General features: G+C 42.8%; 2 protein-coding genes across 3 annotated transcripts in view; one reads left to right on the top strand and one right to left on the bottom strand.

Moving 5' to 3' along the window:
* COL4A6 (collagen type IV alpha 6 chain) overlaps positions 1-696 on the top strand; it is a gene marked incomplete at its 5' end in the record, with an annotated part of 504,285 nt that extends 503,589 nt beyond the window's left edge. The window contains one exon of the mRNA XM_080653123.1: positions 16-696. Coding sequence (XP_080509249.1) covers positions 16-276 — 261 coding nt within the window. The 3' untranslated portion in view covers positions 277-696. The remainder of the gene's footprint in view (positions 1-15) is intronic.
* A 2,293-nt stretch (positions 697-2,989) lies between these two features.
* ATG4A (autophagy related 4A cysteine peptidase) overlaps positions 2,990-24,277 on the bottom strand; it is an 83,767-nt gene continuing 62,479 nt past the window's right edge. Inside the window, exons 7-13 of one of the 2 annotated variants that reach the window (XM_080651976.1) lie at positions 13,061-13,140; positions 12,110-12,297; positions 11,910-11,988; positions 7,181-7,326; positions 5,605-5,661; positions 4,049-4,157; positions 3,003-3,537 (exon numbers count right to left, since the gene is read on the bottom strand). In XM_080651976.1, the coding sequence (XP_080508102.1) occupies positions 3,467-3,537; positions 4,049-4,157; positions 5,605-5,661; positions 7,181-7,326; positions 11,910-11,988; positions 12,110-12,297; positions 13,061-13,140 (730 nt within the window). In that variant the 3' untranslated portion in view covers positions 3,003-3,466. Of the gene's footprint in view, positions 3,538-4,048; positions 4,158-5,604; positions 5,662-7,180; positions 7,327-11,909; positions 11,989-12,109; positions 12,298-13,060; positions 13,141-24,277 lie in introns of both variants that reach the window. The other variant, XM_080651977.1, reaches the window with a different exon arrangement.

Raw genomic sequence — 24,277 nt, 5'->3', positions numbered from 1 at the left:
CCCTATCTGTTTCAGCACACTGCTGCTGGCACCGAGGGTGGAGGCCAGTCCCTGGTCTCACCTGGCTCCTGCTTAGAGGATTTTCGAGCCACTCCTTTCATTGAGTGCAGTGGTGCCCAGGGTACCTGCCACTACTTTGCCAACAAGTACAGTTTCTGGCTGACGACAGTGGAGGAGAAGCAGCAGTTTGGGGAGGAACCTGTACCAGAAACATTGAAAGCTGGGCAGCTCCACACACGAGTCAGCCGCTGCCAGGTGTGTATGAAAAGCCTGTAGGGTGGCCCCTGCCATTCTGCCCCTTGCTGTCCCTTCCTCCACAGAACGGTCACCTCACAAACCCAAACCATTTGAAGAAGAAAGGCCTAAACGCATTTTCCTATCTGGAAAGTTGTACATTGGAGTTTCATTTGGGCTGGACTACTGGATACTGGCCACCTAATGGATATTGGAGGCCTAATGGGTGAACCCACCCTGCTGAGATCTGCTGTCCCATTTCAGTAAACCTGGAGCTACTGTTTGATTCGGATATTTGCATGACCTCAGAAAGACCTGCTGGACTGCCAGTTTCTTAGAAAGCTGCTAGCTTTCTTCACCATCTTGATCACAAAGTGGTTCTATAACTGTTAAGTAATTTCTTTATGTCTAGAGGTCACAACACATTATTTGGCTTAAACCAGAACCAAGTGTTTCCACATGAAAAAAAAAAAATTACCTGGCTAAGTATTCATGGATGAGTCGGGCCTGCATAGAGCAAGCCTTCACCCTTCAAGAAAACCCACTAGGCAGGCAGCAGAGCTGGAATGAGGTGCTAGCCAGTAGTCTAGGATGAGCTTTGACTCCTTCGAGAGTAAACACGACTGGACCCCATATTGCTTAGGGAGGTTTGAAGGCCAGAAGCCAAGAAGGGCTAATTAACTTAATATGGTCCTAGACAAATCACATCCTTCTTGCCAGCTCCCTCTCCAGGCAGAGACCTATTACTTGGCCTGGTCCAGAGTAGAGTGGAGGATGCACCAAATATGGCCAGGCCCAAAAAGGGAAATGAGAACCACAGCCCTTTCTCCCAGGCCAGGGATAGAAGGGTGGGTGGGTAAGGAGGTATGAATTTTACTTTTGACTCCAGGAACAAAAAGGTAAATCCCTTGTCCCAATTTCTCAGAAGTCCTTGTTTCATCCAAATGCCATGCAGATGTGTGTAATGTGGCAAACTGAAGCTTGCAGAAGCTTGCAATTTATTGATTCCTTTGCATTTTGAGACTGTAAGAGACTTTCCATTAAAATGTCCTTCCAATTGCTCTTTTAGAGGTAGCCTGTTAAGCTATTTTAATATTTTTAAAACCTCATAAAAATCTAACACACACCTCTCTTTAGCAGTTAGTAGACCTAAAGCAAGCCTGAGTGGACTATAAAGTGCATTGTGTTCTGTCTGGGGAGATTTTTTTAAACCATTTTCTTTATCAGTTTCCCAGAACACTTAGATATGTTGACATGAGGCAATTCCTTCCAGATGATTCTGTTTCCTTAAATATGTAAACAGTGCCAACATAAACAAAACATAATCAGTATAATCTGAATTATTGTTATCTTCACCTCCTCTCTGAGTAAAATACATGGTTGTCAGCTCTGTACATAGCAAATAAAAGGAATTTAACATGAACAATTGACTCTTGATGTTCTTTGATGAAAACTTTTCTAAAGTACATCTCATTGCAATTCATGAGTCCCCCTTAGGGCCATGGGGGCTCCTGTTACTACAAATTGAGCTTTATAACAAAACATTGAGACAGGAAAAAATACAAGTAAAGTCAAAGAACAGAAAGAGTCCTCTAATAGGCAATAAACCCAAAACCTGTTTCAAATAAGCCTATAACTGCTTTTCGTCCCATGCTAAAATTCAAGAAAGGAGTTCCCATACTTCTGGTACCTCAGGATCATTTTCAAATAAATCAACAGTAGAGAAATGCTAAAGTCATTAAAATCAAATCTAAGATATATATGCGTATGTTTGTATAGTATAAAATATATCCATTGGAAAGATAAAAATAATAACAGGAGCATCAGGAAATGGAACTGAAACTTGGGAGGAAGCAACATTTCACTGAATACCATTTTGAATATTTTGAATTTTGAACCACTGGAATATATTACCTACTGGGGGGAAAAAAGGAAAATGTGGAATCTAAGAAAACAAGTGTTATAATATTTCTAAATATACAAGAAACACACCTTGGGTTGGTGCTAGCTTTCAAACCCCAGTTGCTGGTCTTCCTCACAACTTGGTTGAGGATGCAAGTGAAATGCATACAGGTTAAGTGGGCAAGAAGAAACGGGGAAAACACCGCTGGGACTTGAGGTGCAACCACACAGGAGAGTTGGTGGCAAAGACAATAGGAAAATGTGCTTTAAAATTTAGTATGTCACTAGTCCTTAAAAGGTTTGGAATTGTATATGATACACAGATTAAAGGTCACCACATGAATAATCCTTTCTAATAAGGCTGTCAAGCAAAATGGAGTCTAATTCAAACACGATTTTTAATTTCCCAAACAAAAGTCAACATTTTAAGTCAGTGATTGGCAAACTACAGACTGTAGGTTAAATTTGCCATCCATCTATTTTTGTAAATATAGTTTTATTGGTTTACAGCCAGGCTCAGATTGTCTATGGCTGCTTTTGTACTTCAAACAGCACAGTTAAGTAGCTGAGACAGAGGCGACATGGCCTACAAAGCCTGAAACATTCATCTGGCCTTTACAGAAAAAGTTTGCTGACCCCTGACCTAAGCGATCATGATTTCATTTAAGGGCAGGTTTTAAAAAATACTTTTGTTTTACTGACAAAAGTATCAGTAAAGAAGGGAACAGTGACTCATTAAAATAAGGTTCCCCCAAAGAGTCAGGAGATCAACAAGTCCACATCTGACATAATTTCTTAGACAAACTTTTTGATATTAATTATAATTAATTAAAATATATATTCAAATAATTTAACAAGAACTTTTTCTCCCTGGTGTAATCACTTTATTATTAGAGCAAAAGAACAGACTGCTTCTTAGTATTTAGCCCAAAAGAGGTCACACCTAAAAGGGTGCAGAAACACAGGTAACCATCTCTCATCTGCTGGTGCTTGAAGCAAGGTGGGAGTTGCTGTCTATCTTCCAGAAGTCCACCTCCTCATTTCAGTAGCGGCAGAGTCGCTATGGCCAAGTAAGACAAGCTGGGAAGCAAAGAATGGCTCCTAATCTTTCTGCTCCTAGATCCCATGATTGTTCTAGTTCTTTCTGGGGGAGGATTGTTAAACGTCTTTTTCTGAGAAGTGGTGATTGGCTCAGTCATGATTGATTGCTATCAAGTTTGTATGCTGTTGGCATAACAGGCACTTGCTGACTACAAAAGTTTTATGTAATGAGTTCATGTTCTTCTGGTGCCAGATGGAAGAAAAATCTTAAGGTTGAGTTCCTACTATTTTATACACTCAGAATCTCGAAATCTTCCTCCAAGTCAAACTCCTCTAGTTGTTCTGTAGAGTCAATGAATTCTGTGAGAATACAGAAATGAGAAAGAAGAAAAGCTTGATGCTTAAGTTAAAACAATCAATACATTACTCAGTAGGGAAGACTATGCATTTTTAAATTTTTTTTCTAAAGAAAAGCTTTGGTGGAGGAGACTTACAGATAGGATCACTGCCAAGTATTAGAAATTCTCTCTAAAGAATCAAAATAACCAGACTTGTTTCATAGTCCTATTCACGTGATGATGAGGAGGTTCTGTAACAACTTGGAGGCACCTTTTGACTCACCCATGGCCTCTGATTTGTTATTCTGAACCAGACTATTAAAAAATATGTCTAGTCATTTTTATTTTATATGGAACTTTTGCACTAAGCTCATTTTCTGCTATTATCATTCTTTGACATCAGTATCAGTTCATCAGAGAATTTAAATAATCAGAAGCACCATTCCTTGACTTGTCAGATGATTGCTTCTATGTCATAAACCAATTGCTACACGTGGGTCTGCTGGCTGAAGAGCTCCTGAACAACCACTTACCTGCCCCAGTGGTTGTTACCTCTGGTTTGGCTGGAGGTACAAAGGGAGGCCAGTGCGATGGATGTTTCTGAACTAATTCAAACATCCTTAAGTTTTCCTTTAGAATTTCCTGAGGAGACATAGAACTAGTTATAAACACTGCAGAGTCACTTTATTTCTGTCCAATTGGCAACCTATGACCCCAAGGCCCAAGAGAGTAGCCTGATTGTTGAAAGGTGAAAGCAAAGAACTAGCAAATATTCCCATCCTCTATTTGACCCATCTAAAGACCCAGCCCTCTTCAATTCTAAAACTGTTGGCCAGGAGGGAAGGTCAATGGAGGGAGTATCTGATAGAAGGCCAGTACTCACTGACCAAACTCCATCATGAGGTTCAGGTCATATGCCAGTTTCATGGACTCAACTCAATTTAGGGGTGAGATGTTCCTGAAGTGTTGGCTCCAAAGAAATGTTAATTAATCAAATAAAATCTGGCCCAAGAGAAATACTGATACATATTGGCATGGTTTCCATTTAGTCCAACACTTACAGTATATGTCCTAATTTAAATGGTACAGTCTTATCAGAAAATTTTTCTTCTAACTTTAAATGTGATATATAGTTTTGCTGCATCGTGAAATATAAGTATTGCTTTTAGACAATAAGTATCCATTATGTCTCAGCTAACTATTAACTGGGGTTTTAGATTCAGCTAGGGACATCAGTGTTAATTATTTGCTTACTTGTGAAGAAAAATCTTCCCTCCTTACACCTACAAGAGGCTCTGGGCTCCCATTTCTCCAATCTCTTTGTTTTGTAAATAGGAGAACATTGTGTCTCCTGCTATCCCATCCAGGGCCCTTTAAACTACTCCCTATTACCTCCCTTCATTTTTTTCAATAAGTGTTTATCAATGTCTTTCACATATTTGGTATGTGTTAGAAGCTCAGAATGAGGGAAGCAGATACAAAGATTGGTGATCCAGCAAAACAATAACTACCCTTTTACACAAAATATCAACAAAAAAAAAAGAATAGCTTGCTTTAGTATTTACACAGATTTCTCCAAATTGTCTTTCCTTTAAGTAGCAGCATGGCTATATTTTATATAAATAAGACAGTGAATAGAAAGGCAAGACCCCTAAACCATAATAGAATATAGTACATTAAACTGTAAATGGAATACAGTACATTAAACTAAATAAATAGCAAAGTAGATCAGTTTCTTCAATCATCTCAATGTTCTGAACAGATTAAAAAAAACTTAGGCTAAGCCATATGAAATTGGCACTTTTAGGTTAAAATGGTAGAATATTAGTTAAATATTTCATGACTCGTAGGCTTAATGAGATAAAACAATAAGAAGCTAAAAATGTTGCTCACTTGACTTACTAAGCATATTTCTAACAAAAGATGTTCTTTGGTTCCCCAAAGTTATATGCAATTTAACACATCTTAGTTTCTTTCTCTTGCAGTAAAGTCATCTCAGGCTAGGTTTATGTTACTATGAAAAAGTCTTGAAAAGAAATCACATTAAATAACTTTTGTTTTTAAGACTAAGAAAAACATATACCTTTACCTTTTGAACAAGGCTACACCAGTTATCAAAGTCTTTTTCTTCTTTGCAGAAAAATCCCTTGGAGAAAAGCAAAAGAACACAACTTAGAACTGGTCAGGGGCACCAAGGAAGGCCCTCCCTGTACTGCAAGATGGAGCCACTGGCCCAGAGTTACAATGTGGGATGTGGGCCACTCTCCTTGGATGTGATTTCCCAACAGTTAGGAGGAATATTGGTTGGGCTTATCTCTCTCCTAGATCATTGCCTCAATTGGACACAAACATTTGCTCATTCATTCTCCCTTCCCCCTCATTCTCTCTCTCCCATCCCACTTTCTATCTCTCTCTCTCTCTCCTTAGGTCTCTCCATCTCCCTCTCCCTCTGTTTCTCCAGTATCTCTGCTTCTCTCTATTATTCTGTCCCTTTCTTTTTCTCCCTGTCCCTTTCCCTCCATATCCCTCTCCCCTCATACTGTGAGATATACTCTCCCCTCATATTGTGAGATATAGTAACTTAAAGCCCAATCTCCAGTGTGAGGTTAATTCCATTACATTTAGTGTAAAAATATACACATCTATAAAGAAAAGTCAATTAAACCAGTAAACAAAATCCAAATAGCACTTTTAGCTAGGGAATTTTAATAAGGTGATTTTACTTTAAGGAAATTATTAGAATAAAGAGAACCATCAGCCTCGATCTCCATCCTCAGAGCTATCATATAGTAGTAAAAGAATGGTCCAAGAAAAAAGGAGGACTTTTTGGATTCTGGTGCCCTAACAATTAGAAGAAAGGATGCAGACAGACCTCAGAACCACTGGTACTTCACAGTGGCTGCCCCCTCAATGTATGTAGACAGCAGTCATACTACTGGGGGGCGGGAGGGGCTGCAACTTCCTGGATTGTGTGCCCAGAGAAACTGGCACTGTCTACCCAGCGTATCTTGCCCCCTTCTCCCTCCCTACTGATACCCTACATCAGTGGTCGGCAAACTCATTAGTCAACAGAGCCAAATATCAACAGTACAACGATTGAAATTTCTTTTGGGAGCCAAATTTTTTAAACTGAAACTTCTTCTAACACCACTTCTTCAAAATAGACTTGCACAGGCCGTGGTATTTTGTGGAAGAGCCACACTCAAAGGGCCAAAGAGCCGTATGTGGCTCGCGAGCCGCAGTTTGCCGACCATGGCCCTACATTATTCCCTTGGCCTGTGTGGCAATAATTAGAGGGTGAGAAGGAAAAGTGTGAAAGATGGTAACACTAATAATAACTAACATTAATAGAATAGTCACAATGCCCCAGGCACTGTGTTAAGTGCTTTATGCACAGCATACCTCACACAACCCTACAAAGGACTCAGAAAGGTATAGAGACTCCCCCTAAGCCCATTGCTAGCAAGTGGCAGGGCCTGAATTCCAACTTGAGCAGTTTGGCTTCAAGGTCCACTCATTCCTCACTATTCCACACTACCTCTCATGAGGGTGGTAAGTTAATATACTCTGGCCACCCTACCTAGATACCTGGAAAATACCCAGGGAACCAATCTGTAATAGGGCGGCAGTGTATCTCATGGCCCACCCAACCTTCAGACACCCACCAATGCCACGGAAGGATCCAAGTTCAGAATATTCATTCGCTGTGGCGACTGCAGACAATGGAAAGTCTGGTCATCAATGGTTCCATCCTCTTCAGTGTCAACAAAGGTCTGGGTTGTGTGAGGGTCCAGGAAAATGAGCTCATCACCTGTTGAAATGAGGCATGTTTAACCTTCAGAGAACCACCTGCCCTGGCTCCACTGTTGTCCTTGGGAGGAGGCGCTCTGGTTTCCCTAACCCCTCCCTTGGTGACAATGAAAATGAGATGATAGAAAGCCCGAGTTAAGGTGAGCATACCTAAGAAGCCACCCACACCCAAATCTAAACATTCAATGAGAAGACTTGCCCTAGCATTCACATCTCCTCAAAGTCCAACTCCAAAAATGGAAAGCGACAAGTTTGGGAAAAGGTGGGGATGAGAGATCACAGATGACATGGCAAGCTCTGTGAGCAGCAGTAGCAAAGAGGTGGTAGGTAGAATCACCAGGCTGTGAGTTCAGGTGCCATTGGGGGTTTCCTGCCTCTTTCAACATTGGAAAGCATCTAGTTCGAAACCATTGGTTCTCAGAGCTATAGTCAGAGAGCACATCTGGTAAGGAGAAAGGCCTTGGCCTCCAAAAGAAATGGGAATGCTAGCTTTGCTATGGATGAGATACCAGGAAGCTGACTTCTGGTATTGATTAGCTAGCAAGTTAGTCCCTGTTAGCAAGTTAGTAATCCCTGTTGGAAAGCATTGCCTTGGTCACATTAACATCTTTACAGATATACCTTGCAGGGAAAACTCACTTTGAGATGATCAATGTTTACAAATAAGAGAAATACCATACTTCATTAAATTGAAAAAGTCCAGCCCAATAATTACCTAGGAGGGGTTTAGGATAATAAAATCTCTATTTTTCAAAGGGCTGAGAGTTTCCCTAATGCTCACTAGTGGCATACTGAGTAGGCAAAAGTGTCTAAGGGAACACCCTAACCTCACTGTACAGACCTGAGAACCACCTAGGCTTCTGTGTTTTAAACTGAGTTAGGCAACCAAAGAAAGACCTGCATATAGCAGGAGGATGGGCTGGGAAGGGATGCCATAAAGACCTTTCCTAGAATGGCATCCAGGAGTGTATTGGGCACATCTAAGTGCTTCTGTTGGAAAAGAATGTGTTTCTGATGTCTGATGAAAGCTCAACTTGTCTCTATCACAGACCTAGGACAAGCCTATTAAATCACTGTCTTAATTTTTCTGTTTTTAAACTGGGGTCATTGGGCCTGCTCCAGTGACCTCATAGGGTATTATAAGAATGAGAAGAATTCACCTCTGTGAAATGCCTAAAACACAATACAAATACAAGTCATAGAAGTATCTTGCTTAGATCCAAAAGTATTTCTCTATAAATAAATGTTGGAGAGTGTATGAAACTCAATGCTGCCATATGATTTATTTTAGGAAAGTCAAGGTACATGTTCCCTCAGACTACAGGTGGGTGACATTGATTATATAAAAAAGGCTTCAAGTTACAATGAAGAGCAACAACCAGGATGTTTAGAGGGAAGCCTAAGAGGTAAGAAGAGAATGAAGTTGTGCACAAGAAAATATAAATCCAAAGCAGGGTTATAATTAAGCATCATTCTTCCAGAATGTTTCTAATTAAGGTTCTGAGAATAATAGCAGTGTCCTCTCTGCCTGTGTGCCCTGTTTCCAAGAGTACTTGAGATATAGCAGCCTTAGCTGGTTTTGCTCAGTGGATAGAGCGTCGGCCTGCAGACTGAAGGGTCCTGGGTTCAATTCCAGTCAAGGGCACATGTCCGGGTTGCAGGCTCGATCCCCAGTGGGGGGCGTGATGTTTCTATCCTCTCTCCCTCTCCCTTACTCTCTGAAATTAAAAAATAAAAATAAAAAAGACTAGATTTAAGAGGGGGGGGGAGAGAGAGAGAGAGAGAGAGAAAATGAATCTAGCCTAGCCGATTTGGCTCAGGGGATAGAGCATCAGCCTGTGGACCCAAGGGTCCCGGGTTTGATTCCAGTCAAGGGCACATATCTCATTTGCAGGCTCCTCCCCAGCCAGGGCCCTGATCAGGGCATGTGCAGGAGGCAACCAGTCGATGTGTTTCTCGCACATGGATATTTCTCTCTGTCTTTCTTTTTTCTTCTACCCTCTCTAAAAATCAATGGAAAAATTTCCTCAGATAAGGATTAAAAAAGAAAGAAAATAAAATCTAAAAAGTCCTAGAAATGATGTGGGAACTAAACTAAGGTCTCTCACAAGGCCTGAACAGAAGAGGCAGGCTATTCAACCAACTGCAAACACAGAGTTCACACTACAGATCTCCTTTAGCAACCCCTACTAAAGCTTAGGAGACAAATATCTCCCCTCTATGCAGGAAAAATCTGACAGTCAGAGTCTCACCTTGGCCAGAGTTTCTCACAGCAAGAGCTTCTCCCAGCTTCCCATCAGGCAAGAGAGCACCAGGGAAGCAATGTGGTATGGTAGACAAGGATGACCAAACTGGGATCAAATCCTAGCTTCACTACTTTCTAGTTGGGTGATCTTAAGAACACAACCCCTCTAAATCTTAGTTTCTTCAGGTGTAAATGGAAATAAAAATCTTTATCTCACAGGGGTGTTATGCTAACTATATCCATCTATCTATATCCATATATAACTATATATCTATACATCTATATATAATTATCTACCTATTTTATGTATCTATATATAACTATCTATATGTCTATGTCTATATCCATATCTATCTACAGAGAGAGAGAGAGAGAGAGAGAGAGAGAGAGAGAGAGAGAGAGAGAACACTTTGCAGAGTCTCTGGCATAAAACAGCTGTTTAGAAAATGGCAGTTCTCATCTGTTCCCTCCCTTCAGACATTCTACCAATATGGACACCCCCCCAACTAATACACTAAGGGGGTAAGTCAGAAAAGGGGAGTTGAGGGGACTGTGGAGTGAAGGTTAAACAAAAGATTTTTGAGAGTTAGTGGGCACCATGTAAACCTCTATCTTTGGCACTGAGGATTGTCCACACCTCTTCCATGAGTAGTCAAACTACACAAAGTCACCCCAGTGGCCTTAGGAAACAGAAAAGCTTCTCTATCTTGGCAAATTCTGTCTGGGAAAGTTGGGATAAGGGAGGCCAGGAAACCCAGGAGTTGTATACACTATTCACTGAGATCCTTCCAAAATTATTTTCCAATCTGTGTCAACATTGTCCTCAAACACAAATAATAAGAAATAGCTTTTTGCAGCATTTCTTTGACAGTAACCCAAAAACTTAGAAACAGGAGACATTGAAATTTATATAACTAAGTTTTTGTACTTAGAAAAATATAAGGCCCCCCAATTTTCCATCAAGCTGTAGTTCTTAGGCTTGGCCAATAGATAGCAGCATTAGAGAGAGCTGAGGCAACTGTATAGAAACACTAGCCTTAAAGAAAGAAAAAGGAAAGAGATGCTGAGGTCAGGCAGGGTGGAGCCACCTTTTATTGAGTATATACTACATGCCCAACTCTTTGCTGAGTGCTCTACCCTGATGTGACAACATGGTGAGTGAGATGTTAGCCCCATTTTCCATTAATAGGAACCTGAGACTGAAAGAGTTGTTCTCTTCTGGTGGTCACACAGCTAGCAAGTGGGAGACTAGCATACAACAACAGGTATGTCTGCTTTCACTCCACATCACCTCCCTGAATCTCCAAGGAGATGCTGGAGGATGACCAAGCCCACCTCACCCTGTCCTCTGTATGTCCTTCATACCATCCCCCATACCTGCTCTGGCTCTCCCTTGCCAAAGTAAGGCTGTCCCTTGCAATCTCCTTCAAGGTCCAGTTTCAGACCACTCCACTCTTGTGAGAGGTGTCCTGTACCAAATTTCCCTAACCACATCACTCCCTTCCTGGTGCTCTTCAGCACTAATCAGGTGTCTAGGCCCTTGGTACTCAAAATGTAGTGTGTATACCAGCAGCTCCAGCACTACCTAACTAGAAATGCAGAATCTCAGGGTCTACCCCAGACCTACCAAACATGTATTTTAAAAAGCTCTCAACACCTTGTGCATATTAAAATTTGAGAAGCACTGGACTAGCTCACCTTGTGTGCCAAGAGCCTTAAGTGTCTCTGGTCACAACTAGTGGATAAGGTGGTTCGGTTTCCAGAGGTGTCAACCTAGGCAGGGAATGTCAGTCTACTTGTTAGGGTCCATATCAGATTAGTGGTTTTAAAGCTTAGCCCCCATTATCAGAAAAGGGATATCTGTCTTTTCCTCTTCTAATTCCCACTGAGTCATGGCTCTGAACAATGAGCCTGCAGGCCCAGCTGCATGGAGCTGGGGCGGAAGAGGATGGCCCCTGGACTAAATGCCTGAGCCCTAGTAAGACAGAGATCAACAAGGCCAGAAGAGTGACACTCTACCACCCTGAGCCCCACAGGAAAAAGAGAGATGAGCTGAAGCAATGTTGTGACCTTGAGGTGGTCCCGTAGGAAAGCAGTGTGAAATCATCTTATAAACAGTCAAGGAAGTGGAGACATTCAAGGGGGATCTGCTCTATGTCAGGCATACAGAAGTATTACTCTCCACTGATCAGGCCAGAGACAGAAAGAGCTGACCAGAGACCACAGCGTCTCCAAGCTGGACTAGGCCCCCTAATTGGAATTGCCTGGTCTCCCATGCAAACTTTCTGCCCACCCTCCCTTAGCCCATAATGACTTACTTGTGATTCCTCTTTTCTTACCTAAGAATCCTATGAAATAATAGGCATTATTTGGTTTTCCTCCTAATGCCCCTAAAGACTGTGGCATCTTAAAACACTCCTAGAGGGAAAGAGAATGTAAGATTCTCAATTCACTTGTGGACTGCTGCTCACGGATCTCTGTGCTCACATGGCGATGTGATGGGCAGGCAACAATGGGCTCGGAAAAAGGAGCGACTTACTTTGAATGCATCTACATAGACAGGATTGATTTGGTTTATGCCCAGGCGGAGGGGCACAATGAGCAGCAGGGGTTTCCAGGCTGGGCAGCAGGCAGAGGTGGCCTTACTGTGATTCGAAGCATTCAGAGAGTCGGGGGGACTCCCACCGTCTGTATCAGTACTCAAGGGAAGGATGCGGCACATTTTTTCTAGAAACAGAAGACAATAGAGCTGGGTAAATTAGGGGTATCCAACCCTAACAGGTATGCCAAGGTCAAAACTAAGGGAGACCTCACATGACACCCCCTGCCTAGAAGGCCTTTGTCTCTGTCTGCCACCAGGACCCAGGTCGTCCCACTTCCCACAGGAAGCCCAGGCCACTCTTCCAGCCCTTACTTCTCTTCTTTCTTGCAATTGAGCACTCCTTTACCTTCTGTCAGATATCATGGGTTCATTGAGAGAATCTCATTTCTCAACTAGTCTGCAAGGGCCTTTGGGAGAGGGACTGTGTCTTTTGGTTTCTCTAAATCCATGATGGGGAGCACAGGGCTAGACTAGGGGACAGTCTCCACAGAAGACATGTTGGTGGTTTAACTAATTATCCACACTGAGGTGTCCTGCAAGGAAAAGGTCTGGTACTGCACCGAGGAGCAGCAAAGATCCTCTAATTGTTTTCTTCCTTTCATAAAGCTGATAGGAAAGAGAAAAAAGGGGTGCAGGGGATGATTACCCAGGGTCCTGTGCTCCCCTAAGCTCCGTTGCCCTAATGGGGCAGGCCAGAGTCAGTGCGCATGTGTGAGTGTGAGTGTGTGTGTGTGTGTGTCTGTCTGTCTATCTGTCTCTCTGCCTCTGTCTGTGCCTCTATCTTCCTGCATATCTATCTATATTTCTATCTCTCACCCCTGATTTCTGAATGGTGAGGAAGGACCTCATCACCCACAACCCAGAAAGGTAAACAGACTGCGGACTCACTGATATCTTCAATTACCACTGTGTTATCCATTGAAACATAAACAGCCAAGGAATTCCATTCGTCAAATAAAGCAAGTTTTCTGCAAAGCAATGTACAATGAAGTCACAATTGAGGAAGATAGAAATATCAGCAGGAAGCAATATAATCCATGCCCAGTGTTCCTGAAGTCACTGAACACTGAGCCTCAGAGAGGTTGGGGTTCAGGTTAGCTCTGGATCCTTCAAGTGAGCGCTGGAACACTCCATGTTTAGGGACCTTGAGTATGCCACAAAGTCACAGTTTCTGAACCTTGAAAAGGAAGCCCTACTTTACAAAATGGAAAAGTCTACCTCACAGGATGATGTTACTCCTCTTGGGTTAAAGAGAAGAGTTACCGATGCATCTGCTCCCAATAAGTTTTGTTTTCTTTCCTTAAATAAAAGATATTCTGATTTATTGCTTTATTCAGTAAATGGGAACTGTCATTATATATATATACATATATATATATATGTGTATATATATGTATATATATACATATATATACATATATACATATATACACATATATATACATATATACACATATATACACATATATACACATATATACGCATATATATACATATATACATATACGCATATATACATATATATATACATATATGCATATATACATATATATATATATATATATATATATATATATATATATATATATATATATTTGTTTGGGATGATAGATAATACAGAGAATACAACCCAGAAAAATCCAGAGAGACAGAGAGAGACAGAGAAACAGGTGATTGCTCATATCCATCCCCACATGCCATAAGAATGCTGTTTAAGAACATTTGTGCTGCAAGTGGTTTTGGGTGCATGGCTGAAGAGAGAGAACATGTTGAGTTGCATGACCCAAGAGATTAGAAAGAAAGCCCCTTTGAGAGCATATCTGAGGTCTGAGCAAAAAAGTACCATGATTATTTCTCCTTTATCTTCTCTTCTTGCCAGTTTGAAAGAAAACAAGTTTAACCTGGCTACTCTGAGATTCCTGGGTAAAGTCCAGTCTCACTTGACAAAAGAAAAAGTATTCTCTCCCAAACCACGGTAGCTATCAGAAAGAGGTTAATTACTATTATACTTTTATTTTACTCATTTTAACATATTATCTTCCTCAAAAATAATGATGAGGAGAATAGAAAATGGTTGCCAAATAGGCAGCAGTGTTTTCCACCTCCTCCTAGGGCCAGGCTAAAAAAGCAACTAAATTGGAGAACATCCACCCTGAATTAACAAATTAGAACAGCTGAGGAGACAATTGTCAATAAGGAAGGGCAGAAGATGCCTAGAGAATGCCACCTGCCATCCATAACATGCATGGAACCACCACCATGCCCAGGCAGTGAGTGGTGCAGTACCTACCAGCAGGCTTCCAGGGGTCTGCAGGGAGCGTGCACCGCCAGAGTGAGCTCCCGCACCAGGCCTCCTCACCAGCCTGCAGGGATCCAGAATCCTAAGATCCAGCTCCAAGACCTCACAGTAAATGCAAGCCTGGGGCAATCCTGTGGCCCACCCATGCCTGGGACCCCAGAACTGTGCTGTTAGCCTGACCCACAGCCACCCAGCACCTGCTCAATCCCAAACCCCAGGACCTGCTGCCAGGGCAACCCAGAGCAACCCAGAGCATGCCCCACTCCGGGACACAGGAGAGCAGGGACTGTGTGACCCAAAGCAACCTGTGTGACCCAGAGCAACTGGTATCCTATTCATCCCAGGCCCCTGGACAGCCCTGATGGGGTGACCCAGGTAATGCATGCCCACTTCACCTCAGCCTGGGAGGGGCGATCCACAGCAACCCAGTGCATGCCTCACTTAGGTCCACAGGGTAGCTCTGATTGTGGGACCCAGAGCAACCCACACCTGCTTTCTCCCCGCCCCTGGGACAGTCCTGTAGGGCCTACCCAGAGCACACACCTCACTTCAGACCACATAACAGTGCTGCCAGGGTGACCCAGAGCAAACTGGTGTGCCCAGCCAGTTGCCAGAGGACCTCGCTGCAAGAGCGCTGCCAGAGGGACCTAGGGTGCCACCCTGCTATGGATGCCAGGGCCGCACCATGAATTGCATGCCAGATGGCTCTGGGTCCTCACTGGGAATCAAACACCAGAGAAACTGTGCACGTGCTCCCACCACCACAAGCATCTGAAACAGACAACTGAGGGTCCAGATCTGAGGGAGAAGGGGATACAACTCAGAGCCTAAACAATAAAGGTGTGAGACTCAAGGCAGTCCCAGCCACTGGGCTAACGATTTCCAGACCATTGCCCTGATAGGGTCTTTAACCTCTCAAACTCCAAGCAAAGTACCCAGGGCCAGAAAGAGACAGCAAAAATGGGGAGACAATAAAACAACCCCCCAAGGAAAGAAAAGGCTGAATCGCCAGAAAAGGAACTAAATGACATGAAGACATGCAGTATTTCAGAAAAAGAATTTAGAGTAAGGGTCATACAGTTCATAAACCGGATAGATGAGAAAATCAACAACTTATGTAAGAATCAAGAGGAAATAAAAATGATATAGCTACAACAAAAAACACAATGTAAGGTTTCAACAGTAGACCGGAAGTGGAAAACTGAATTAGTGAGTGAGAAGGCAGGGCAGAAAAAAACAAAACACAATCTGAACAGCAATTAGAGAAAAAAATTAGGAAGCCTAGAAGGAGAGCCCAAGGGAGCTTTGGAAAAACATAAAAAGATGTAACTTCCATATAACAGGGTTGTACAAAGGACAAGAAGAGGAGCAAGGTTTACAAAACCTATTTGAAGAAATAATGACAGAAAACTTCCCTGATTTGGGGGAGAAAAGAGTCACAGAGAGTCCCAAACAAGATGAACCCAAAAAGACCCGCACCAAAAAAGGTCATAATTACAATTGTAGACAGCACCTGGGAAGGCACATGGGCATTCTTTAATTATTGTCAGCTGAACCGAAGGCGACAGGCAAAGCCACACCCTAGGAACACGCTTTGCCAAAAAGGCAAGGGTGTTATCAGCTTGACCTTCATTTCAGCCCAGGTGGGGTAGTGGGTTTTTGATATGTAAATCCAGTCAAGCACCAAGAATGCTCGGGCCTACTCAAGAATGCAAATAATCTCCTTTGTCTTGACTTTTGGTGAAACTTCCTGGTATGTGGGGGTATAAAATAAACATGCTGCATCGGCTATGGGTCATTGTCTCTCCAGCAGAAGAGGGCAGCGGTCCCACCCGGTTCCCAGATTTTTCCTTCTATCTTTGTGTCTTGTCTCTTTTTTTCTTTTATTTCTCAATCCCCAGCCGCCTCTACTCGAAGAACCGGATCATCTCTCTTTCCATGCTGGACGTGAAAAAGAGAAACCCCGTCATATACAATGGCAAACATTAACAACAAAGAGAGAATCTTAAAGGCTGCAAGAGAGACACAGAGAGTTACCTACAAGGTACCTCTCATTATATTATCAAATGATTTCTCAACAGAAACACATCAGGCCAGAAAAGAATGCAATGGAGTATACAAAGTGATGCAAAGCAAGGGACTGAATCTAAGAATATTCTATCCAGCAAGGCTATCATTCAAAATTGAAAAGGAAATGAGGAGCTTCACAAACAAAAAAAGGATAAGGGGGTTTATCACTACCAAGCCAGCAATACAAGAAATGCTAAAGGGACTGGTGTAAAAAAAAGAAATAGAAAGTGAAGAAGAAACACATGCATAAAGAATAAAATGGGAGAGACAAAATGGCGGCAGAATAGATAGGCGTGTCCCAATCCTTGTCCCAGAGCAGATAGAATGAGCAACTAAATCGAATAACATCCATCCCAAATTGGCAAAGTAAACACAGCTGGTGAGACAGTTCGCAGCCAGGAAAGGCAGAGGACACCTGGAGAATGGTAAAATCAGGGATCTGGGCTGGAGAGAAGTGCGAGACCTCCGAGCCCAGAGGGTAAGAGGGAAACCGCACAGCACCGAGGCCACATCACAGGCATAGCGTCTGCAGGACTGCTGGTGGCAGAGGATTCTAGAATGGGTCCACAGTCATGAGAGACTGATCCCAGAGGGGGCATTCTGGATGGCTGCCCAGGCCGTGCTGTGCCAAAAGGAGAGGGGCTCGCAGTGGCACAGCTCTTTCCCCTCTTTTTGGTCTTTGCTTTTCTTCACTGAACCTAGTTCATAGGACCTTTTGGATACGGACACTCACCTGTGGCTGAGGTGCTGGTGGAGGTGAAGACTTGTGGAGTCTGGGGAGAGGCTGAGGTGAGGAGAGGGTCTGGGAGTGGTTGCCACAAATCTGGCGCTGAATCATAACGGACATGCGGGACCAAGGCAGCCATTTTCTCCGGAAGAGCTAGCCCCTCCCTCCAGTCTCCAGGCACACCCAGACTACACACTGAGTGGCACAAAGGATACAAAAAAATTTGAATAGTCCATGAGAGTCCACAGGGACTGTCACAAAGAGAGGCCTTCAGTCCCAGGAAACTGAGAAGCCGCAGACAGTACAAAAGAGTGGGATCTTAAACCAGCCAAAGGAATGACACTTCACTTTTTCATTTTTATTTTATTTTATTATTATTTTGTTATCTCTTTTTTCTTTATTTTCCTTTCTTCATTTGTTTCTTTATTTCATATTTCTTTTCACATTATTTTTTCATCATTCTAATTTATTTTATTTTTTATCCTATTTTTTAATCAATTATTTTAAAATTTTTATTATTTTTTTTCTTCTCTTTTTCTTCTTATCCACTCATCCTCTTTCTACTTCCTCTATACTGAAGTGAGGTCCTCTGCATATTCATCCAATTCTTACCCTTACTTTCTGTATATAAGATTCTGCCCCCACCCTCTTTACTGGGAATTTGATGTTTGTATGTTTTGGTTTATCTGTTTGTTCTCTGGTGTTTTCTACACATATATATATTTTTTTCTTTTTCTTCCTTTTTTTTCTTTTTCTTTTCCCTCATACCATTTTTTTCTCTCTTTGATATCATTTGTGCTCTTCTCTCTCCCCTAATTTCTCTGGTGGTCACTTATATTGGGTTATCAGTATCATGAGTACATTCATGTTTTGCTCCCTTTGTGTCATGTCTTGTCGAGGTGAATTTTAACCTGTTTGGCCAATGTGGTAGAGAGTGAGCCACATAACCAGACACCCAGAGAGGAGACTCCATCCATGAATGGGTCAATAACACTTCAGATGCAACTACAGAGGCAGGAAGAAGGCGGCAGTGAGGGAGATAGCGTGAGGGAGGGAGGGAGCAAAAAGAGTAGTGTGTAGTCATGTGGAGGGTGTGTGTGTGTGTGTGTGTGTGTGTGTGTGTGTGTGTGTGTGAGTGAGGCACAGTTAGATCCCACAGGACCTTTGGGGGCAGGCTAACCAGGCTCGCCTAACCAGGCAGCCTCTACTACCATTGCAAACAGTCCCAGAGCGGCCAGCTCTTCCTCAGAGGCCTTGCCATTTTGAAGGGGAGAGCTGCTGGGACTGGGAGCCCAGCCTCATCTCCAGCCAGGGTGCCCTCAGATAACACCCAGGAGTCTACAGCCACACCCACCAGGGACCTTCTGCCTCAGCTGTGGTCCCACAGTCACTGAGACTCCAGCAACCCCGGGTGCAGTCTCCTGTGAGTTCCAAAGTGCACTCCCCTCTGAAGGGCCCAATGCTTTAGCCCAGGGCACTGCGATCATGTGAACAGCAGCCACATGAGCAGCCCACTTCCATCCGAGGAGCAGCAGCCCCACGAGCAGCCCACCCCAGGCCCAAGAGCGGCAGCCTCACATGGCCTGCCCCTGTCTAAGGAACAGCACCTGTGTGAGTAGCCCACACCCCCATCTGAGGAGCAGCAGCCTCGTGAGCAGCCTGCCCCCATCAAAGGTGCAACAGCCACATGAGCAGCCTGCCCCCATCCAAGGAGCAGCAGCCAGAGGCAGCCCACACCAATCAGAGAAGCAGAAGCCATGCAAGCAGCCTGGCCCCATATGAGAAGCAGCAGCTGTGCAAGCAGCCCGCCCCTGTCCAAGGAGCAGCAGCGGCACACAACCTGCACCCGTCCAAAGAGCAGCAACCACGCGCACAACTCACACCATTTGAGTAGCAGCAGCCTCAGGAGAAGCCCGACCCTGTCTGAGGAGCAGCAGCTACACAAGAAGCCCGCCCCTGACTGAGGAGAAGCAGCTGCATGAGCAGTTCGCCCCTGTACGAGGAACAGCAGCCAAGTGAGCAGCCCACCCCTGTCCGAGGAGCAGCAGCTCTGCAAGCAGCCTGCCCCCATTCAAGGAGCAGCAGCTGCATAGAGCAACCCAACCTGATCCAAGGAGCAGCCCACCCCCACCCAAGGAGCAGCAGCCGCACAAGCAGCCCGCCCACATCCAAAGAGCAGCAGGCCCACGCAGCCTGCACCTGTCTGAGGAGCAACAGCCCCGCGATCAGCCTGCCCCCATCTGAACAGCAGGAGTTGTGCAAGCGGCCCCACCCCATCCGAGGAGCAGCAACCTTGACTGCAGCTAACCCCTGTCCAAGGAGCAGCAGACTCACAAACAGCCCACACCTGTCTGAGGAGCAGCAGGCACGTGAGCAATCCGCCCCCATCTGAGGAGAAGCAGCTCCACAAGCGGCCCACACCCATTCAAGAAGCAGCAGCCATGTGAGAAGCCTGCCCCCATCCGAGGAGCAGCAGCCCCATGAGCAGCTATACCCCATCTGTGGAGCTGCAGCCACACGAGCAGCCTGCACACATATGAGGAGCAGCAGCCCTGTGAGCAACATGCTCCTGTCCAAGGAGCAGCAGCCTCATGAACAACCTGCACCATCCAAGGATCAGCAGCCCCCACAAGCAGCATGCCCCCATCCAAGAAGCAGTGGCTCCGTGAGCAGCCTGGCCCTGTCCAAGGAGGAGCAGCCAAATGAGCAGCCCACCCCAATCCGAGGAGCAGCAGCCACACACAATCTGCCCCAATCCAAGGAGCAGCAGCCTCGTGAGCAGCCCACAACCATCTGAGGAGCAGCAGCTGCATGAACAGCCTGCCCCCAGCAGCCAGAGGAGCTGCTGACAACTGAGGAGCAGCTGCTGCCGTGACCACCCAGGGAGCAGCTGCCACCATAGGAGCTACTACCACCCAAGGTTCAGCCCCTGCACGACTCGACACCTAGATCCTTTGGTAAGAACAAAAATGGGTAGACAAAGAAACCCCCAAAGGGAAGAAAAGAAGGAATCACCATAAAAGCAGCTAAGTGAAATGGAGGCATGCAATATGTCAGAAAAAGAATTTAGAATAAGGGTCATATAGTTCATAAACCAGATGGATGAAAAAATCAACAACTTATATAAGAATCAAGAAGAAATAAAGAGTGATATAGCTGCAGTAAAAAACACCATGGAAAGTTTCAACAGTACACTAGGAGAGCAGAGGACTTAATTAGCGAATTACAAGACAGGGAAGCAAAACACACCCAAACTGAATTGCAATTGGAGAAAAAAATTAAAAGACAGGAGGAGAGCCTAAGGGACCTTTGGTACAACATGAAATGAAGCAACATACGAATAATAGGGGTGCCAGAATGACAGGAAGAGGAACAAGGGTTAGAAAACCTATTTGAAGAAACAATGTCAGAAAACTTCCCTGATGTAGGAAAGAAACAAGTCACACAAGTACAGAGAGTCCTAAACAAGATGAATCAAAAAAATATCCACACCAAGACATATCATAATTATGATGGCAAACATTCAGGACAAAGAGAGAATCTTAAAGGCTGCACAGAGAGACAGAAAGTTACATACAAGGGATCTCCCATTAGACTATGAAATGATTTCTCAACAGAAACACACCAGGCCAGAAAAGAATGGAAGGAAATTTATAAAGTGATACAAAGCAAGGGACTGAATCCAAGAATACTGTATCCAGTAAGGCTATCATTCAAAAATGAAGGGGAAAGAAGGAGCTTCACAGAAAACAAAAAGGCTAAGGGAGTTTATCACTACCAAGCCAGCAATGCAAGAAATGCTAAAAGGACTGGTGTAAAAAGAAGAAATAAAAAGGTAAGAAGGAACACAGGCACAAAACATAAAAATGGCTACAAACAAGTACCTTTCAATAATAACTTTAAATGTAAATGGACTAAATGCTCCAATCAAAAGACATAGAGTGGCTGAATGCATAAAAAAAAACATGACCCATATGTATGCTGTTTACAAGAGAACCACCTCAGAAAAAGGGATTCACACAGACTGAAAGTGAAGGGATGGAAAAAATCTTTCAGGCAAATGGAAATGAAAAAAAAAAGCTGCAGCAGCAGTACTTATATCTGACAAAATAGACCTCAAAGTGAAGGCCATAACAAGAGATAAGGAAAGCCACTTCATAATGATAAAGGGATCTATACAACAAGAGGATATAACCATCCTAAATATATATGCGCCCAATTCAGGACAATCCAAATACATTAAAAAAACTCCTGGAAGATATCAATGCAGAGATTGACAACAATACAACCATAGTAGGGGAATTTAATACACCACTGACATCGCTGAATAAATCCTATAAACAAAAAATCAGCAAAGAAACAGAAATTCTAAATGACTCACTAGCTCAGATGGAATTAATTGACATCTTCAGAACATTTCACCCCAAAGCCACGGAATGTATGTTCTTCTCAACAGCACATGGGACATTTTCAAAGACAGACAACATATTGGGTCACAAGCAAAGTCTCCCCAAATTCAAGAAGATTGAAATCATATCAAGTATTTTCTCAGACCACAATGGCATAATATTAAAAATAAACTACAATAAAAACATTCCAAAAAATTCAAACACTTGGAAGCTGAATAGCATGCTATTAAACAATGACTGGGTTACCAATGAGGTCAAAGAAGAAATTAAAAACATCCTGGAGACTAATAACAATAAAAACACAACAATGCAAATGCTATGGGACACAATGAAAGCAGTCCTGAGAGAGAATTTTATAGCTCTACAGGCCTACCTCAAAAAAAAAAAACAAGAAAAAATGGTAATAAATCATCTAACTCTACAACTCAAAGAATTAGAAAAAGAGCAACAAGAAAAGCCCACAATGAGCAGAAGGAAGGAGCAGAAATGAATGACATAGGGACCAAAAAAAAAAAAAAAAAGAATACAAAAGATCAATGAAACCAAGAGCTGGTTCTTTGAAAAGATAAAGAAGATTGAAGAACCTCTAGCCAGGCTCACCAAGAAGCAAAGAGAGAGGACCCAAATAAACAAAATTGGAAATGAAAGAGGGGAAATAACAACAGACCCCACAGAAATACAAAGGATTGTTTAAAAAAGTACTATGAACAACTCTATTCTAACAAAGTAGAAAACCTGGGGGAAATGGACTTATTCCTAGAAAAATACAACCTTCCAAAACTCACTCAGGAAGATTCTAAAAATCTCAATAGGCTGATAACTATGGAAGAAATTAAAGAAGTCATCAAAAGTTTCCAGCAAACAAAAGACCGGGACCAGACGGCTTCACAGGGGAGTTTTACTAAACATTCAAGGAAGAACTAAAACCTATCCTCTTCACACTATTCTAGAAAATTCAAGAGGAAGGAACCCTTCCAAGCTCCTTCTATGAAGCCAGCATCACCCTAATACCAAAACCAGATGAAGATAACACAATGAAAGAGAATTACAGCCCAATATCCCTCATGAACATAGATGCCAAAATCCTCAACAAAATTCTAGCAAATAGGATCCAGCAGTACATCGGAAAGATCATACACAATGACCAAGTAGGATTTATCCCGGGGATACAAGGATGGTACAATATTCGCAAATCAATAAACGTGATACATCACATAAACAAATTGAGAGATAAAAATCACATAGTCATATCAATTGACGCAGAAAAAGCATTTGACAAAATCCAAAACCATTTCTTGATAAAAACTCTCAGCAAGGTAGGAATAGAAGGATCATACCTCAACATAATAAAAGCCATAATGACAAACCCACAGCCAACATCATACTCAATTGGCAAAAACTAAAACCATTTCCCCTAAGAACAGGAACAAGACAGGGATGCCCAATCTCACCACTCCTGTTCTACACAGTGCTGGAAGTACTAGCCATTGAGATCAGACAAGAAGAAGAAATAAACGGCATCCAAATTGGAAAAGAAGAAGTAAAACTGTCCATATTTGCAGATGACATGATACTGTACATAGAAAACCCTAAAGACTCCAGCAAAAAAAAAAACTTATTAGACTTAATAAATGAATTCCGCAATGTAGCAGGATACAAAATTAACGCCAAGAAATCTATAGCATTTCTATACACCAATAGTGAACTTACAGAGAGACTAAAACAACAATCCCATTTACCATCGGACCAAAAAAATTAAGAAACCTAGGAATGAATTTAACTAAGGAGGTAAAAGCCTGTACCCAGAAAAATACAGGACATTGAAAAAAGAGATAGAGGAATACATAAACAGATGGAAGAACATACCGTGTAAATGGATTGGTAGAATAAACATCATTAAAATGCCCATACTACCCAAAGCAATCTATAGATTCAATGCTTTCCTCACTAAAATTCCAATGGCATATTTCACAGACCTAGAACGAACTCTCCAAAAATTCATCTGGAATAAAAAAAAGACCCGAATAGCTGCAAGAATGCTGAGAAAGAAGAACAAAGTAGGAGGGATCTCAATACCAGACATCAAGCTGTATTACAAAGCCACTGTTCTCAAAACTGCCTGGTATTGGCACAAGAACAGACATATAGATCAATGAAATAGAATAGAGAACCCAGAAATTAACTCAATCCACTAAGTTCAATTAATATTTGACAAAGGATGCAAGAACATACAATGGAGTCAAGACAGTCTCTCCAATAAATACTGTTGGGAAAATTGGGCAGATACATGCAAAAAAAAAAATGAAATTAGACCACCAACTTAAACTATACACAAAAATAAACTCAAAATGGATAAAGGACTTAAACATAAGATAGGAGGGAGAAACCAAGATGGTGGCATAGGTAAACAACTAAACTGCTGTCTCCCACAACAATTTCAAAACTACAACTAAAAGACAAAACGGACATCATCCAGAACCACAGGAAGGCTGGCTGAGTGGAAATTCTACAACTAGAAGGAAAGAGAAAAGCACACTGAGACTCAGAGGGGCTGCAGGAGACAGAAGTACTGAGACGCGTGCATGGAGAGGACTGACATC

This window comes from Plecotus auritus, assembly GCF_963455305.1.
Source record: "Plecotus auritus genome assembly, chromosome: X".
Classification (NCBI taxonomy): Eukaryota; Metazoa; Chordata; class Mammalia; order Chiroptera; family Vespertilionidae; genus Plecotus; species Plecotus auritus.
This window is presented reverse-complemented; position numbering and strand designations above follow the sequence as displayed.